The sequence below is a fragment of the Schistocerca serialis genome, chromosome 6 (assembly GCF_023864345.2).
Source record: "Schistocerca serialis cubense isolate TAMUIC-IGC-003099 chromosome 6, iqSchSeri2.2, whole genome shotgun sequence".
Taxonomy (NCBI): Eukaryota; Metazoa; Arthropoda; class Insecta; order Orthoptera; family Acrididae; genus Schistocerca; species Schistocerca serialis.
In genome coordinates, this window is record NC_064643.1 from 375560702 (window position 1) to 375581097 (window position 20396).

Genomic DNA, 20396 nt, shown 5'->3' on the forward strand with positions numbered 1-20396 from the left:
AGTGCCCCACTTGTGATAGGATACTTTTCGGGACTGGATCAGACTCTGAATGTGGCTCTCCAGCAGGGATACGACTTCCTCAAAGCCTGCCCTGAAATGGGATCCATCCTTCATGAAATCCTCCCCACTCCACCAAGAGTGTCTTTCCGCCGTCCACCTAACCTTCGTAACCTCTTAGTTCATCCCCATGAAATCCCCAAACCACCTTCCCTACCCTCTGGCTCCTATCCTTGTAACCGCCCCCGGTGTAAAACCTGTCCCATGCACCCTCCCACCACCACCTACTCCAGCCCTGCAACCCGGAAGGTGTACACGATCAAAGCACCCACGTGATTTACCAACTGACCTGCCTACACTGTGATGCATTCTATGTGGGAATGACCAGCAACAAACTGTCCATTCACATGAATGGACACAGGCAGACAGTGTTTGTTGGTAATGAGGCTCACCCTGTGGCTAAACATGCCTTGATGCACGGCCAGCACATCTTGGCACAGTGTTACACCATCTGGGTTATCTGGATACTTCCCACCAACACCAAACTATCCGAACTCCGGAGATGGGAACTTGCTCTTCAATATATCCTCTCTTCCCGTTACTCACCAGGCCTCAATCTCTGCTAATTTCAAGTTGCCGCCACTCATACCTCACCTGTCATTCATCATCATCTTTGCCTCTGCACTTCCGCCTCGACTGACATCTCTGCCCAAACTCTTTGTCTTTAAATATGTCTGCTTGTGTCTGTATATGTGTGGATGGATATGTGTGTTTGTGCGAGTGTATACCCGTCCTTTTTTCCCCCTAAGGTAAGTCTTTCCGCTCCCGGGATTGGAATGACTCCTTACCCTCTCCCTTAAAACCCACATCCTTTCGTCTTTCCCTCTCCTTCCCTCTTTCCTGATGAGGCAACAGTTTGTTGCGGAAGCTTGAATTTCGTGTGTATGTTTGTGTTTGTTTGTGTGTCTATTGACCTGCCAGCACTTTCGTTCGGTAAGTCACATATGTGTGTCCAAACCATCTCTCCACAAAAAGGCTGGAAATTTAGGTAGTAGCAGCAGTAACAGATGGAACAATGGCATAAAAATGTTTATGGCATTGACATTAGTTAACTTTTGACTGATAATAAAGCAATGAACCACACTGACCAATTGGTCCAATATTTGTGGAGGGCATGTTTCATAGTAAAAAATACGAGTGCGAGAGTGAGTGGCCAGTACCTGCTTTTTTTTTGGGGGGGGGGGGGTATAATTATTAATACTACTTGTATACACACAGGAAAGGACAAGAAACAATACTAGCTTTCAGAACTACTAGTTCCCGTCTCAGAGGCAAGAGGGATAGGTTGGGGAGGATTGCCAAAGACAGAAGGGTAAGTAATTCAGACTCCAGGATGAAAGAGACCCATCTCCTCTCAGGTTATAGGAAGGTTTGATAATGTAATAATACAATTTGTCTCCATACATTAAAGCAGAACGACCACTTCTTAAACCACTGATCAACTAACATTCTACACCAGCACATGATCTGTGATTTACAGGTTTATCAGGCGTAATAACAAAAATGCAAAGACATTACTGGCATGTTCATACCTGATCTCTTTCCAACAAAAAGTACTGATTCAAAATTTTACAACAGGAAATTTCATGTAACAAAAATATTTTTAGTTTCCTAGTTAGAAGTCAAAATATAAAAATTGACTTTCTGTAATTTTTTTACAGTGTACAATGAAACTTACAGATAACAATGAATGGAACACTTGCATTTGAAGCAAGATCAGTACAAGTGTAATTTCCAGTCTCATCGTCTGTTGGTTTCTCTATCACCAGAGAAGTTGGTTCAAGTTTGTATTTTTCACTTTCTTTGATTACTGTGTCTCCTTTGCGCCTGAAAACAAATTCAGTTCAGCATAGAGTGTACACATCTTTACATAAATTTCAGAGGTATAAAACTGAATTACACAGTGAGAGTTAAGATAAACTACAATAAACTGCAACAAACTATGACCTACAACTCATATGCACATTTATTGTTATGGAACACGTGTCTTATCCTAATAAATCCCCGTTACATATTTTCAAAACTATGACCAACTGAAATTTTCAGAAACCCAAGAACTTCCTAAGTAGTATCAAGTCGCTTACCTGCTACCTTACAACAAATAAATAAAAAAGCTCCACTGCACAGGTTTAATAAAATGTTACTATACAGTCTGTCTACACTGAAGAGTGAATCACTTGTGGTGAGGAAGTGGCACTTACCAAATAAGCACCTTACCTCCTCCACAGGATGAGTAAGAATTAAGTTTCCCATCTAGCAGTGGTGTGGCAGCATGCAGTGACTTACACACATTTTGTTGACATACATTAACAACATTATTATCAAAAGGATGGATTGCTACTCACCACTGTGGACTCTGCAGTCAGGCCACAGTGGCAATTCTGCACACATGGGCACCAAAAGGTGAAATGTTTAATAGCCTTTCCAGTCTGCAACTCAGCATCTCTATGTGGTAACAAATATTGCTGTTCCATTACTTTCCAATGTTTGGTACATATATATTAGCTATAAGCTACTAATTTGTTTATTCCATATACTGTTAATGCATTTAGTAGACAAAACACACCCGAGTGAGGACTCATTGCAACTCATTTAAAAAAGCATACTATGGTTGGTACACAGCCTGTAGGTGCTCCTTGTGATGTATTTGGGATAGTGAATGGAAACTTCTCTGCTTGCTATTCAGTTTACTGACAGACTATAGTAACAGAACACACCTACACTGGAAAGTTAAGACAAACGAGTTTGCTTAATGTGACACACTTAACAACCAATCTCCCTGCCTTACACAATTGTTTACATCATAGAGACAGACAATGTATTGTTTTTCAAGAGAGAGAGCTACAGTTCAGAATTTCATTCTTAGAAGTTTGAGAAATTAAGGTTCCCAGCAAGCTTACTGGAATTCAGTGTTAATCACGAAGCTCATGGCTACACACACAATTCCATCAGTAATTAAGATGAACTACAACAAAAGGCTGCACTGCTTGCCCATGATGAACACTAAGGCCATCCATGATTCTTGCAAACATGTTCACAATTTTTTGAAAAATTGTATCTCGTGTGATTATTAATAAAATATATTCTGGTTTGGTTATTATTGCCACACACAAGAAATTTTTCACACATTGTGCAGAAAACAAACATTGTTTAAATGCAACAAAAATTTATGGCAAGGGTATTCATGTACATGCAACATCTCATTTCTATCTTGGACAGAAGCTGCAAATTAATTTGTAGTGTATCATGCAAATTATCTTAATTTATCTTTAAAGTCACTCACCGATATAAATTACTTACCACTCCAGTTTTGCAGTCGTACTGTTAGTACATTTCAGAACTAGTTTAAGCTGCCTCCATTCCATTACCTTGTAATTCTCAAAATCATACACAGGTTGAAGTTGTGGACCTGAAAAAATAATGCATATTTTCAAGGAATTTGTGAGTAACTTTATCAGCACTTTATTGTGGGCAACTGGAAATTATACAGTCCTTAGCAACTACACTAATAGTTGCTTTCAACACATGAATATCCAATAAGAGAAGGAAGAAAAGAATTTTTTTATTATGAGCTACAGATGAATACATAATTCACCAATTTAAACTGTACCACATAAGTAAGCCTTTAAAAATTGTCCATTTCCATAGACAAGGTCACAAGTATATCAGAATAATGTAAAATGCCAATGTGTCGGTGTCGCAAGCAATCTTTTGTGTGAAAAAAAGAGGGAAGTTTCATTACTATGATCACAAACTAGTAACAACAGTCCTTTTGTAAGTGCAAATACTCTCACAAATGATGTCTGTGATTTAGCATGGATGTTAATCCTTACACTTTCCCAGGCCTAAAACTTTACAGCACTCTAAGTGAACCCATCTCAACAATTCACAAATTACTTTAGTATACAATGAAATGAGAGTTCTCCAAGATTCTCAAATTTATGTTAGATTTTGCAATTGGGCACTACTTCACATTAATGTATTACTGAAACACTCCCTCAAACTCATGGTTACCACTTGACCATGCACATGCAAGAAACCTTGTACAAAATACTTAAAGGCACCTAATGATTTCTTCACACATTTTACAGTAAATAAAGAATTGTTCTTATGTATTTTGGAATAGTTTTAACACTTCATTTGTAGAGTAAATATAGGACATGTCTAGTGAAAGTAGTCATGAACACACGTGTGTGTGTGTGTGTGTGTGTGTGTGTGTGAGTGTGTGAGTGTGTGTGAGTGTGTGAGTGTGTGAGTGTGAGAGAGAGAGAGAGAGAGAGAGAGAGAGAGAGAGAGAGAGAGAGAGAGAGAGGGGGGGGGCAGCAAGTTTCAGTCAGGCCAACCCAGAGTGAAGGGGAATATACATTTTTTTTAATGAAGAAAGGAACAGCACATTTTAAAAATTACAACAGTATGTACCCATTACTCTAACAATTTAAAAATACAAAAGATATGATTCTTGTGGCTGATGTTGAAGGTAACTAGTTACTTCACAGATCTGTTGCTATTTTAGCAGCACTTAACAACAGATTCACACTTTCTTCCATAATATAACAAATTTTGTGAAGTTGTATAGGAAGTAGTTTGCATATTTTTGTGTTACACTAATCATACTTTGATATTAATTCTCAAAAATTTACTTTAATAAAATGATCAGAATTTGCACAACACTACCAACATCATAAATTACATTAGTTATTACAGCTGCAGAAATGTGATTAGTGATTAATATTACTGTCTTAACTGCTACGAACCAGATCATAACCGTTTTGTTATTCAACAGTAGTGTCCTGCTTTCCAGTTTTCCTCTCAACTGCACAAAGAACTCAGCAAAAACTGTCTAGAAACATGTTAAGTTGTGGAACAGCACTAAGGAAAAAATAGATTGTATAAACAGAAGGACCTAGAAATACCAGATGATTTCAGACCGATTATACAGGGTGGTCAGAGTCTGACGAGCTTGTAAGGGTGTTACAGGGTAGACTGTACTGAGAAGTAATTGTTAAGAAAAATGTCGTTTCTGTCAGCACTGACATTAGGTCCTAATTGGCTAACTTAATCTGAAGTGGACCAATGTATGAAGTTTTTTCTTTTGGACTTTTTTGGACTGTTTCTGATGATCCTGTATAATAAGGTATCAAAACCAGATTTGAACCCACAAAACATTTCCATGGACAGATGTGTACATAGACCATAATTTGTTGGTTATGAATTGCACATTAAAATTTTTGGCATTGCAAGAGAGGACATGGAGATTGGTTCTGGGTAAATTTAAAGAACCACTTAAATTCTCAAAGGGCCAAAAGCTAACAACAACATGGAAAAAAGGGAGGGAGGGGGGGGGGGGGGGGGAGAAGGATCAGTTGATAAGAGACACTGAGGCATCAAGGAATTTTAATTTGTTAATGGGAGGAGTGCAGGCTGGGGCTGGGGGTATGGGTATACTGAGGAAAGGGGGAGGGTTAAATTGTCATTAGAGGGAAGGCTTGCACAGGGGTTAGTGTGGAGAGCTGTATCAACTCAATCTTCCAACTGAAGACCATCAGAAAACTTGTTATTTTGCTTGCGCCCTTAACACTGTTCATTTTGGGGGGGGGGGGGGGGGGGGGATGCTCTGGACATTCCCTCATTCTTCCCTAGTCCATTAGTGACAGCAGCTAGAAATTCAATCTAATTGTGATAGTATGTAGGTGTGGTAAAAATCACAGCACCGAAAGCCATATTTATATCAGAGATGAAAAATCTAATTAGTAAAAAATATTCACAGGGCCAAAAAAGGCAGAGTTTATATTTTTCACAAGCTACATAGCTCATTCTCTTTCCATGCACTTCGAGTCCGAGGGTTCAAAGGTGCTCAGAGAAAAACCTATAGAGGTGACAACTGATGTAATGGTGGTGACAGTTCATATCTGTTATTAGTTTTAACATTTTTGGTTCACTGACAATTGTGCATTTCAAATGTTGTAACACACATCCTACAACCAAACAAGGTCACAATGGAATAAAGACTGCTTCCAATAATTCAGAAGCATATTTATTATCTCTGTTACCCATTTCCTGTTTATGTACATATTTGTGACAGTTCTCTATAGTTTTTGATTTGTCATGATGCTGCAGTGATGGATTATTAAATTCCTGAGGCAATGATCTGACTACCAAATTTATTATTGTGAAGAATGAAAAGTTGATACTAAACATGACATACAACAGGGAACTGAACAAAATGTTTACTAGTCAATACCATCAATTTTTTCCATGAACTTTGACATTTTCCTTGAACTGACAGTATACTCTTGATATTGAGTCTTCTGAGCCCACCAGTTACAAAGGGGCTCAACCAGATTTAATCCCACTGTCAAAGGCCAAAGCAGTTGCCTCCACTAAAAAGCTCCAAAATACATTAAATCACTTCACAGGAGTGGATTCTCTTGGTTGAAGAGAAAGAATTCTACGACAATGAACATCTACAAGAAAGGAAGAAGACTGGAGGAACTATTTAGTACTGGGCCATCCAATTTCTCGTATTTATTGGAAAATTTTTTTGAAAGCTAGTGCAAACTGACTGAAAAATTTCAAGAGAAATACCAAATATGACAAACTATTAAATGCACTGGCAAAAACCAAAGAAGCAGAATTTGAGCCTGAAAGCAGCAGAAGGTGCAATTGCAAACTGACATTTTATAATTACAAACAGCAATTGTGATTACATACATTTTCTGGCATAATGAATGTGTATGCACTTCACAGGTATGAAGCTGGATTCAATCATTCGGACGACAACATTTCGACAATCCAACTGGCCACCATCTTCAGATAAGATTGCAGGTGCACAATCACGCCGGCAGCAAGCAATGGCCAACATTAATTTTCTGATATGAACACATTTTCCTTAAACTGACAGTATAGTACTGAAGATCCCGTTGATGAAAAAGGTATATCAAAAAATTTGTGGCTGTCATTGACTAGTTCTGGCTTGACTGCACCTGCAATCTCACCTGAAAATGGCAGTCAGTTGGGCCATCCAAATACTGTGTCATCAGGACAAAGCCCAGCTGCATACCAATGAAGACTTAAACAAATTTATTACTGTAAGTGACAAATGGGATGTATTTTTGATGCTAGGTAAGCTCACCAGATGTTCCAAGTCACATGTTCCAAGCAGGAAAAATTAATGGACCTGGCTAAAGAAAATTGCAGCACATGTTATGTGACAACTTCGTTACTGGTTGACTCATGGAGCCATGTCTTTGATGAGATTTTTTGTAACAACTTTAGAACAACTACATGCACAATCATCATACTCCAATGTTTAAATCTGGGTGATGTATATGCCCTTTGATGGGTCAAAAACTAATTGGCAGTGCACCTTGACCAAAGAAGTGAGCAATTTTTTAAATGGAAGGATGCAATTAAAATTAGCCAACTGTTCATAGGTTTTAAGCATACCTATGTTTCATGGCACAATATGATTCACAATTAACATAAAGGGGATTACAAATCATAGCACCAACAATGTCTCTTAGTCCTTTAGTGATGGCAAAAGGAGATGACAGGTTACCTTAGGGTGATCAGATTTCCAAAATCATAATATGGGACACAAATTACAAGTTGAAATGAATGGACATTTTATAGAAACTTTTGTTAATATGCCTACCTTATCTAGCAGATTTGTTGCTTTATGCTACAATTGCATTTTTTTAAACTACAACATACACAAAAATACTTTCCGTTAATAATCAAGTAAATATTTCAATGCTGCGACATGCAAAAACAGTATATGACTTTCGTGTAACGAAGTCTTTAACTAGGGTAGTAAATGATTATTATTTACGTAGGGTACTAATTTTCCACTCTCAATTGAGCGCGCGAGTTTAACCGTGGTTAGTTTCTGAAAAATGTTTTCGATATATTTTGCGTAAGTTTGATATTTTGAAACGGAACGTTAGAAAAATTATGTTAAGTATTCAGAAAAATCAATCTTGGTTATAAGCACTTCCTCAACGGTCTGCACACTAATCCACCTCTTTTCAGCAGTTTATAAATCATTTGTGATCGAGAATACCCATTCTGCAGTAACATTAGTGCCAGGTATAGTATCACGAATGCAGAAAGAGAGCTATAATTTTTTCTCATCTGTTCTCTTGAGATGAAGGAAGCTGAAAATGGTAGACAGTTCCGGTTGGTTTAGTCAAATAGTGTTATATTTATTCTTTGGGTATGACCACTTTTTTCTCCATCTGGTTATGCAACACATTAAAGACAGGCTGTTGCAAAATACACGGGAAGGATAATGGAAAACGCGGACAATACACGGTCCTATTTATTTTGTCTGGGCAACGGGAAACAACAAGGGACGATCACGAAAAATACGGAACGTCGGGTCACCCTAGTTTAACTTCCTTTTGGGAAGTACAATTTCTGAACATTTGTTAACCACGCTTAAGAAGAAAAGAAAAAAAAACTGTCAGCTGTGAGCTAACAATGTTCATTGCCTACGTGAAGCACTAATGGCTGTAGAATTGCAAGATCAGAATCAAATAGAAGGCATGTAGGAACCAGGTTAGTACAGATCGTCAACTTATTAGTCTGCTTTAAGTGACGCATAACCGAGCTTACGTGCGGCAAGAGATTACATCACTGTTAGTCTAGTAAACATGCGCCTTTGCGATAATTGCTGACGTTAACCTTATCAGTAAGCACACAGCAATTAATTACATTTTTAATTACCGCTACCTGAATGCTGTGGCATTGTCAGCAGATACCAGGTTCCATGAAAAAATCAATTCCTTCTATTACATGAACGAAGTGATGCTGTGGGAAAGTAGCCATTAATCTACACACCCCAGATAACAAGACTCGGCGCGGTAATAATGCTTTGCAGAACACCAGGCACCATTTTAAAAAGGATGCATTATAATTCACAGTGACTCAAAATTGTTACACGAATGATCGATATTCACCTATCATACATCGATGTTTAGTGGGGAAACATCAATATTTATATTTAACTTTTTGATCTAATAAAACTGTCCAGTACACTCTTTTGCACTAAACAGTCATTTTACCATTAATTTGCTTATTATATTATTTCTTGTTTCTTTTTGAAGTTATGATGTGAGGAAACTGCTTGAATCGCCCAAGAGTAAATACTCTTGTTTTGCGTCAGAGCAAAGGCTTGTTTTCGGTGTACACGGCTTTCGATGCAGGTGAATTTAATGCTAAACGCCTTTTGTATTGCACGGTTATGAAATATTGCCTAAAACAGTTAATTTGTTTTATGCGGTGGTAAATAACTGTAGCGAATAATTTTTAATTTATTAGCTTTTAAAGATGCCATCGAAAAGTCGGGACTACTGAAGAACGGGATACAACCCGTCTGCTTTGCCCAATGACGTCAGAATTTGTTAGATGATTTATTACACAAATTTAACAGCAAAGACGGGTGTTCGTAAACAAAGGAACCCAGGAGAGAGAAAGATGGTAGACATACTTCACGTGCATTACGATTTCGAACATAACGTTAAGGATATCGCTTGTTCGAGTCCTAGTTCTCGCGCAAAAAAGAAAAAACCGATTGAAGTAACGTTAGCATGGAATACCTACGTCAATATATAAGCTGTATCCTTAACTTCCGTCGATCTGTATGGATTAACTGCAGTACGGGATACAAATTTAACGCCTACCAATTGCAGTGCTGGCACTGCAAATTGTGCGTCATGCTTACACGAAAGCAGACAAAAGGCTTGAAAGTAAAACTCGCCTTAAATGTTGTTCGTAAACGAAACTGAAATCGTCATGTACATTAAAATCTATAAATATAAAAATGAATGTATGTATGTATGTGTGTACCATGCGCTCACAAACCATTCATCGGATAATTTTGCGAGTATCGCTACGTAATACTGGTTTCCATCTAACCGTAGGCCTACCGGTAAGTGAATAAAAACACGCAGAACAGCGCAAAACAATAACGAAGCAGACAATGGCTACCTTGTACAACACAGTCAGCTACGTAATGTTGGCAGCAGTCTAAACTGCGTGCCTACCGAAGCCTCACGACGTTTACGGACTTCTACCGATTCAAGACTAGGGAGAGATCTGCCATCTGAAAGTTTACACACTAGTCAATCCTTGCTACACATCCACATGACTAAATCTTGAGTACGACGAGCAGATACACTCATCAGGCGCATATGTTCGCTGCACTCACGATATCGTACGTAATCAGGAAGAAGACCAGACGTTTGCAAAAATCGAATGGTTGCCATCATGTCCACGCCCAAAGCCTGCTTTAAGTCTTACATATTCATGGGAATAGATTAATCCATACCTACAAAAGAAAATAGACTAAAAATACTTCTAAATGAACTATTCTTCCAAATTATCTTCGAACTCACAAAGAATGTAATTAAGTACAGAATGAATTGGAAAGAACCAGTTATTTAAATCAATCCAAAAGAAAAAATCTTACGCAATGTCTAACTGAAGATCCGAATCGGCGAGTGATTTGTGATTGGGAAAGAAGGGATACACGCAGTGCCAGAAACCATTCTCTTACTCAACCCCACGCCCTAGTTATCTAAACACGTCCGAATACGCTGATATGGGGTCACAAAGGATTCGGATGACTAACAGTATTTTGCACATGATTTGTAAGGTCTTACAACAATTTCAAATGTTAGAAAACGAAGGTTTTCTGAATTTAATTATAGTCGCTTGCCCATCACCCAAGATACCTTTACGATATACTAATGAACGAATGTTACAAACCAAGTGTGATACTGCAGAACACTATAAAGAAAAACTTCAGAAAATTAGTTTGACTATCATCAGACACTGGACGGACACGCGTTTGAGGGTGACTTGTTTTCTAATAAGGAACAAATGGCTCTGAGCACTATGGGACTTAACTTCTAAGGTCATTAGTCCCCTAGAACTTAGAACTAGTTAAACCTAACTAACCTAAGGACATCACACACATCCATGGCCGAGGCAGGATTCGAACCTGCGACCGTGGCGGCCTCGCGGTTCCAGACTGCAGCGCCTAATAAGGAACAATTAAAGTCTATAACGTTAGAGTTTATGATTTAACAATACCATACTGCCACTGCTACGCCCCAAGCTGAATTTGGGGCACGAAAATCAGTTTAAAAAACGCGTAATTTTCCTGAATGAATAGCAGTAGTTAAAAGAATAGCAACATGTTTCAAAACAATGTGTTGCCTCTAGTGACCAGTTAAAGCAAAACTCCGGTGTAAAGTTGATTCACGATGTTTCCACTTGTTAAAATGCAACATTTTAATATGACAAAGATTTTTGTTAAAACCTGCGCCTTGCAATCAAACTGCCACATCAGTACACCAGCAGAAACGTTCAATGCAAAACAAATACCTGATTTAACAAGTGTGAGATATTACATCAACTGAGATAATTACTCGCGAAGCTTGTGGTGAAAAGTTTGTAACCTATAACCACAGAAATTAAACGAATGCTACATGCTGAAAAAGTTAATCTCTTTGCTGTAGCCACTCTTGGATACTCTATTCAGGATCATAGATCTTTCAAGAGGCACTAACCTGTTCAAGAGCCATAAGAATGTCACGGAGTTTATTTAGAAATTGAGGTGCACGAATGAAGCGAAAATTACATATTGTCTACGAATTCCACAACATAAGAAGCCACATTTGTCTGGAGTGAGCAATATAAACATATTAAGAAGAATGCAAGTTATTTAAGAAGTCCTAGGATCCATCTGTCCGCAGCTGAAGAAAGTATCTATCCAACACTTGTGCCGCACAGCTACTGACAGATTCTGAAAGACTTTCAAACGCTGGTCAACATCTGTATCAACGACTTGCAGGAAAACTTTGGTCAATGTCACTTTATTGCAGAGTGTACCGAAACTAGAGTTTTCCTCTTTCTCGCCTGTGTTGTACGTAACGAACATATACGGTGAACAATGAAACGACTGACAATGAAGTCCACTGCCAATGCAATATTTTTCCGACAGCCTGTAGCACAGGCCACAGACAGTTTGCAGACGGCCTTCTGCAGGGTTACTTCATACTAAATACCACGGGAACAACCCGAAACAACTGATTTCGCCACGCAGATCGATTTACTCGTATAGATCTGCGTAGCCGTTGTTTAACCAATTAGCATCCAGCGTTAACGGTACATGCGACAAGATTAGGTATTTCCTGAATGTTGAACAATGAGCTCAATCTTGTAATGCATACTTAAGGATTGTTAAACACTTGTTCTTTGGTTCCTCTGTTCGTTGCTGCGAGAAGCAGTCTTACTGGAGACAATTGGAAATTGAATTTATACGTGTTCCTACGGCTTTTAATATCATGAGTCATGACACCATGAATATAGAGTAGGTATAACAAATTTTTTTCGCAATTCAGGTTTACGAACTGTAAATAGCTCCTTAATACAACAATCATATGCCGTTTATTTAAATTTACGCAACACTTGTACCACAGGGGCACACTACAGTTTCAGCGTCACGTAAAAGTAATGCTAAGCACTAAAGACAGCACTTAATTTTTACGCCGGATTCTAGTATATCTATTGCTTTTTAATTTGCTGTCATTCTGGTGAACTGGAGCTGTGATAAAGTAGTTTCATCCAAAATTGCCCCTATCTGAACGTGGCAGAAGGTTGGAAGAGGTACTAATTTTGCCACACAAAAAGAAAATTATCTTTGTGTAAATGGTGAAATAATCTCAGTTCTTTCTGCATCATCAAAACTGGTTAGAATCTAGTGACTAATGTTTAATGATAGTCTCAGCAGTCAAGAAGACACGCTTAACTTTCCTGGACGCTTCATCCCTTTATTACAACAAGCACATGAATGGAACTTATCGAATGGCTATACATGTGAATCAGTACAGGATAAATATCTGTAACAGGCAATGGTAATGGCATCTTTCTAGCTGGTTATTAGACTAACTTTATACAATGCCTGGCTGCAATACCGCATAAATTTAAATTTTCGAAGAGAAATTATGCCGGTTACCTGAGGACCCCCCCCCCCCCCCCCCCCCCCCACACACACACACACACACTAGTCCATTGTACCAGATGAGCTCCACTTTCATGGAATGAAGCACCTAATTGTAAACTACAGGAGCTCAAAAGAAGACATGGTATAAACTGTAAAACATCAAACACCCACTCCGTAATATGGGACTAAGTGTTAATTCCTCGCTGCTTAAACCAAATTGTTTTGTATTTGTATTTTTAGTCATGTTTCTTTCGGTAAAATATGTGCAACCTTTTCGAATATATGTATTTTTCCCCCTCAACGGTGCTTGGCGTTACATATATGGTACAGTCGATTACAAGGAAACTAGAAAACTGGTTTTTCCCTTTAAATGTTTTTCCAACGTAATCAATGAGAAACTAATAAATGTAAAGATCAACAAAAAGTAACTGGGCACTATCCCGAAAATGCACTGTTACTGCAAGATAAGTTATGTTCAGCGAGCCAGCTTTTTTACAGTGGTTTTTCTCCGAAGAGCGCTTATCTGGCACTCATTTCCGTTCCGCTCCCCTCCCCACTCCGGGAATATGGTGTACACAGTTTCTATTCATTGCAGAATCCTCATGCACTGATCACTCCCGTGATCCTGCTAAACCTCTCTTTTAGCAAATAGTGGCATTACGTCGCTGGTTGCAAGGAGTCAATATTACGGCGTCTCTCAACTCATTTATAAAGAAAACAATTCTTTTATTTCCCCTCCTGTAAAAATTTTTGCGGACACCATAGCCACGATCGTTACTAGATTCCATCATCCACACAAAGTTACAACAGTTCAGACGTAATATATCAGATAAGCAGTCATTAGCACGGATATCATTTCATTTCTATGCGATGGTTGGTTTGTTTGTTTTGGGGTTTTATGGGGGGGCTAAACATCGAGGTCATTAGTCCCCTGTTCCAAACAGACATACTTGTAAAATGCCTATATAGTAAAAGCAAAACCTCTGCAACCAGAGGGAGGGAACACCAAGGGGTACAGAGCTAAAATGAACACCGCAATAACACAAAATAGAGGACACTTAAAAGGAGCAGAGCAAATAGTTCACTAGAGTGAAACAGACTACAGTGGTTGATGCATCAGGTAAAAGGTCAACCACTCAACTACAAACGAAGAACCTCCAGCTGGAAAGCGTTGATAGAGGTACCAACACAACTTGTTACCACAAGACACTATTTTGGTATCCACGTCACAATTAAAAGTCGCTGGAGTGGGTGTACCCAGAGAAATCATGCGAGAGCGCCCACACTAGAGCGAGTGATAAAACCCAGCTGCACGGATAAAACGTAAAACTGAGTCAGCTATAGAGGCATCGCCACCTAGAATTAAAGGAAGTGCAGCTGGCAAATTAAAGGACTGCCATAAGGGGGCTAAAAGAGGGCAGTCCATCAGAAGATGGACCACTGTCAGCCCTGCATCGCAGCGACACTTGGGCGGGTTCTCATGGCGAAGGAGATAGTTGTTCTCTGCCGTCTCCGAATTGGACACACGCGGTTCACCCACAGCTGAGTCCCTACGCGTGCTTCCGAAGGACGAGTTCCATACGGCCGTGGACGACTTTACCATGCGGAGCTTATTTGGCGTGTTCAAGACCGACCATTCAGAGCTCCAGACATCGCGGACCTTGCGATGTAGGGCTGACCGGAGGTCTCTTCCCACGAGACCAAGCTCCAGGGTTGGCGCAGAGGTGGCCTGCTTGGCCAACCGATCGACACGCTCGTTTCCTGGAATGCCGATGTGGCTCGGGGTCCATACAAACGTTGCTGAACGACCACATTCGGCGAGAGCAAAAACAGCATCTTTAATACCGCACACCAAAGGGTCCCGAGAAAAACACTGGTCGAGTGCTTGCAATCCACTCGGAGTCACTGCATATGACAAATGACTCCCCAGGGCAGGAGGAGAGGTGAGCGAGTGCACGATAAAGAGCAACCAGCTCTGCAGTGAAAACACTGCTCCCACAATGCAAGGAATGCTGCTCAACGTAGTCGCCGAGGATGAAAGCAAACCCAGTGCGTCCATAGACCACAGAACCATCGGTGTGTACTATACCTGCATCGCGAAACGAGGCAAGAAGAGCTATGAATTGTTGACGAAGACTGGCAGGTGGAACGGAGGACTTTAGAGTCGCAGGACAAATCCAAGCAAAGCCGCAAGCGAGGGAGGGACCAAGGAGGGGTAGAAGAAGAGGGCTGGAAGGATGGAAGAAGGGGAAAGGACTCTAGTTGACGAGAGAAGGGAACGAACGCGGACCGCGGTCGGGAGACCCGACCTAGGCCGACGTCGTGGGGCGGGGAGTGCAGAAGATGTTTTAAGGAGCCTGCGGTTTGGGTGGTCGGGCGAGGCATGGAAGCGGGCGATGTATGACGTAAGCAACTTTTCTTCTATGCGATGGGCATGGAGAAACTGGGCAACGTTTAAATTTTTCGTGCATTCCGCTCTGAATAAATGTGCGTTCCGGAAGCAACACAGCTACTGCGAAGAATTTCGTGCCTAGAAAACCAGCCATTTATGCCATTATTTAAAACGTTACTCGCACGTTGCTGTAGCTTCAAGAGTAATACATACTACAAAAGACCAAGCTTCAAGATTACAGTTCTCTGACGAATTACAAATTTTAAAATAACTCCATGTTGTAATAATTATCCTTCCGAAAAAATCGAGGTAAATTACTAAGCAATTTATTCCTCTTGAGCTTCCAAAATTTCTTGATCAGTCAACAAATGACAAGTATTTGTAGCGAAACTACGGCAAACTGCGAAACCTCATGAGTACACACACGAAATTACGCCAACGCAATCACACATGGGCTGAGCCATTCGTAAAAGCTGCTTTACGTGCTCTAATGATTTCTTCGAAATACTTCTGGAAATTTAAACAGAAGGCAGAATCTGTTAAACGACAGGTACCAAGACGTCCGTACATTCTCATGCGAAATAAGTTCAGTTTTCGAGCGGTAAGGTGGCTCGCGCATCGATCGATGGGGCCAGTGGTTTGCGCGACAACAAGGTCTTTAGCCCGGACAAGAGTAGACACGAGTTGCAGCAAAATACACAAAGAAGTACAGCACAGCAACAGAAATTAAAAGTAACAAAATCGTGGCAAACCTTGTGTGCACCCACACAATCACCAAAAGAAGGTATCATGTCAAGATTAAAAGAAATAGGAGAAAGTAGGAGAAATTAAACCAACATAGCAGATCGCCGGAGGCCGATCACAGGAAGAGCAAGGATGATCCAGACAATCTGCCAGACAAACTTCCAGCCTAAATGACGACTCAGTCTAGACATCACAACACCTTAAAACATTGGGCACCTAATCAGCTACAATAGAGGGGAGAGTTCCACCGAAATTCACTTCAAATATGGTGTACAGCGATTTGCAAGCCACTTGCATCACAGAATGGGTCATCCTCGCACCAGAGTAAGAAGCTACGTATAAAGCTCTGTATAAAGGGACAGTGCCCGATTCAGAGGCGTGTAAAGGAGCACGTGGGTGGGGTAGGATTCAGCAATCTGATAGCACACGGTAAATGATCGCTTGTGTACATGTCAGAACGGACCACTCGAGATGATGGGCAAGTTGGGCAGTGCAGAAGGAGAGGTTCAAATGGGAACAGGTGTGAGCAGAGTCTGAAAGGAACGTGGGTGCTCCTGTGTTAAGGGAGATGAGATTACAGTGATTGAGAAGGTCAGCCAAGAGGGCATCTCTGACAGGTTCTGGGAGAATCCCAAAGGGGATGATGTGCATTGACGTCATGAAGCAGCAGAAACAGGTGAGGGAGCTGCCCAATAAGGTGGAAGAACTCTCTACCATTTACATCCTTCCATTTGATGTCACAAGGGCAAAGGGAAAATGCAGTGTGGAAGGAAAATGCGGACAGGAACAGCTTGAAGCTGGGTAGTCAGGGAGATGGCTTAACTCATGATGAGTAGTAAGACTTCCTCATGAGATGGATTGGCGACATCATGGGAAGATCAAAGCAGACTGGGAAGAAATGCAAGAGCTCGAAGCTGTTAGGACGCAATTTTGTTCCCTGAGGCAGAGAACAAGCTGATAGAGCAATTCCAAGAGCAGCCGTAAGACCTCTTTGTTGGAACAAAGGCTAGGAAAGCTTCACTGGAGGAGAGTCGTGACGAGAAAAGGGGAGGAGGGAAAAAATGAAGGGGTGTCCACTTGGCGGCTGCCGAATGCCAGCCTTCGAAGACTAGATTCACTGTTACACAGTGCAGAGATTGGAGGATCCTGCTCCAAGAGGTCTACAGAAGCATGAGCATTCTGCTCCTATCAGTCTGCAGAGTCAAGGGCAGAAAAGCAGTTGGCGGTGCCCAACAGCGACATGGAGGTCGGCCGCGTGAGAGTATCACATGGCGACAAAGTCAGCAAAGGAGAAGACCGTTTGTCTTCTCTGAGTCTTTCCAGTTGGTGGAGGAAGACTCATTTGTTGGCTGGAGAGATGTTGGCAGTCTTCCTGGAGTACTCCTGTCCATTCCGGCCTGCCAGTTGTGTAAAATATGACTGCCCCAAGAGGCGAAAATTTGGTGGCTTGTTGCACAGCTGGAGGAGGAGACGGGAATGCTACCATGACCCCAGGTGATTTCACAACCATGGTACTGAATTTGAGGCCACATGTATGCATGGCCATGTCCCTCATGGAGCAAGGTGCAGCACGAATAATACTGTATCAGATGGTAGAACTCAAGAGTTTCCTAGTATCCAACAACTTGTGAGCCACTGGGTAAGGCACTTTCTCCTTCACCCATATATCCTGCAAAGCCTGCTCATCGAGATACACAGGACACACTCAGAAGTTGGCAGCACGGTCACCATTTTAGTAGATACAGCAGGGAGACTTAGGTGGACAATCGCCTTCGTGAACACCCCTACCACAGGTTACACATTTGGCCAGGTGTCAACAAGACATTCGAGTGTGGTAACAATGAAACTGGTAGCAGCACATCAGGTTCAGAATGTATGGTCGGACTTTGATAAGTTCATACCTCGCTTTGATCTTTGATGGAAGCACCAGTATCAGAAGTGACAAGAAGAGTGTGTGGGGACACTAAGGATGCAACTACCTTTTTCATCGCCCAATGGACCAGAGTGACTGATCAGCGAGGTATGTTTGGATGTCTGCCTAAGTCAGACCATCAACCAGCCTAGTGTAAATATCACTGTGAAAAGAATACAGTGTTTGATGAGCCTCAACACGAACAGGATAGCCGTGGAGGAGCAAAGCTGCAAGCAGTAGTTTGCTTTTTGAGACTACTTCTGATTCTCAAGCACAAGTACCATTCTGTAAAAGAGCAGAACTTCACATGGGCAGCAGTTGCTTCAACACCTTTCTCAACAATAAACGGATTTACCATAGCAAAGATCTGACCAACTTCAGTACATGAAACCATGAGGAACCATGGTACAGCTGGGAGGGTCTTAATCGTTAGCCTCATTCCGTTTACGTTTCGTAGATGTTGACTGAAGATAATTGGTTCATTGCGAGAAAATCCCTCATGAATGCCAGCACCCTCAATGGCATGTTCCTTCCAACTGTGGGCCACCCCTCAGAAGGAGTACACACACCTTAAGTGGTTGTTCACCCACTGGTCAAACATCCCGAACACATGACCGAGGGACCAATCCGCAATTTGGGAAGGTAGCAACTCAGGTAATCACTCCTCCCTGGTCCTGGCCTGTACCAGGGAGTGTGTGTGAATGCTACCTGTCACTTGTTATGTGTCAGACATGTGGGCTGGCCCGCAAGAAGAGCACACGGGGAGGAAGAAGAGACACCTCAAACGCCAAAGTGGAGGCGTACAGGAGAAGAGAAACAGAGAAAGAAGAAAGGGACAAAAAACTGTGGAGGTTGTTCTGATATTGGCTACTGAATATTCAGAACATTTCCAAAAACATCCCAGACATATTCCCGAGGGAGGGTAAAAATAGTAAGAGGATAGACATGCAGCACAGAAGGGAAAAGATCCTGCAAAGGCTGGTGCCCTGTGGCAGCCATGCAGAAAACTGCCAACGAGCAGAGAACCCCCCCCCCCCCCTGGAGGCAATCATCCTGATGTTCACCCATACATGGTCTTTGTGGAATGGGTAATGTTTGTCAGGAATTGTTACCACTCTTTTTGCTCTCTCTAATAACTTGGCAACATTTAGCCCCTGACACACTCAAGGCAGTGAGGTTCTCTGCATCGGCTGGCACTTTAACCTACACAGAGCCATCTGCCTAATACTGATTGCACTGCAGCAGTAGACACTCCAAGGGACAGGCAGCTTTTCACTTGTCCAGGAAACTGCAGAATGATCCACCCCGACAGTTACATGCAGAATGGCTACTGTAAAGTAGTCTTATCTGCTCTACTGAGCATGCATTGCAGTGGTTTTCTGTTGGGAACCACAATAGATGAAAGGTGAATCCAGATGTGAAAATTATCACCACCATGCAAATCATCATCAACTACTTCGAACTGAAAAGTGTGGGCAAGAGCTGGACAGCAAAGTAGCAGACTGATAGCAAAGAACAACCCTGTTGCAGTGCAGAAGTGCTTACCTGGCATATTTAAAATTTAGCAAATATGCACATAAAAACAAGTGCAGTCTCTCAATGGTTCTACTGCTTGGACAGGTAGTTGCAGGTCCCCAAACCATTAAAACTAGGCATGGGGGAGCTGAGTAAGAAGGCGACACAGCCATTTCGTAAAATGCGTTGTGGGTGCAGGTGGAGGGAACATAGTGTCAACTGATTACACATGTGCACAGACACTGCTTTTGTGGGGACAGGGAAAGTGTGGTAGGCGATGTTGACGAAAATCTCTACTCCTTTAGCTTACTCTAACATCATCCTTTTTGTGGGTAACAGGCACATAGCACAGAGGCATCTGAAGATTTGAAATGAGTCTCCTGAGGACATGAGGTACGTGAGAAAAATGAGACTGACAACACTGTTCTAAGAGTTTCAGCTCCATACAGCCGCCACATGTATGTAACAGCAACATTAGTAAAGTTGTATGTTTGTTGTGCATTACAAAAATGGAGTAGCATGATTTAAAACACTATGCCATAAAGTTTAGAGTTGAACTTGTGGAATCCACATGTGTCACCTTTGAAAGTTGAAAACACCTATGGGGACACTCCTTATCAAGAGCAAAGTTTTTCATGGGAACAAATCATTTTTGGAAGGCTGAGAACATCTTTAAGATGATCACTCAGGAATGCCTTCTACTTCAAAAACCAATGAAAATGGCGAAAGTATGTGTGTTGTAGTGAGATCAGACTGATGTTTAA

General features: G+C 41.2%; 1 protein-coding gene across 2 annotated transcripts in view; it reads right to left on the reverse strand.

The window, feature by feature from the left end:
* LOC126483645 (basigin) overlaps nt 1-20396 on the reverse strand; it is a 92963-nt gene that overhangs the window by 27472 nt on the left and 45095 nt on the right. For both annotated transcript variants that reach the window (XM_050106702.1, XM_050106703.1), the window contains exons 2-3: nt 3358-3466; nt 1736-1884 (exon numbers count right to left, since the gene is read on the reverse strand). In XM_050106702.1, coding sequence (XP_049962659.1) covers nt 1736-1884; nt 3358-3466 — 258 coding nt within the window. The remainder of the gene's footprint in view (nt 1-1735; nt 1885-3357; nt 3467-20396) is intronic.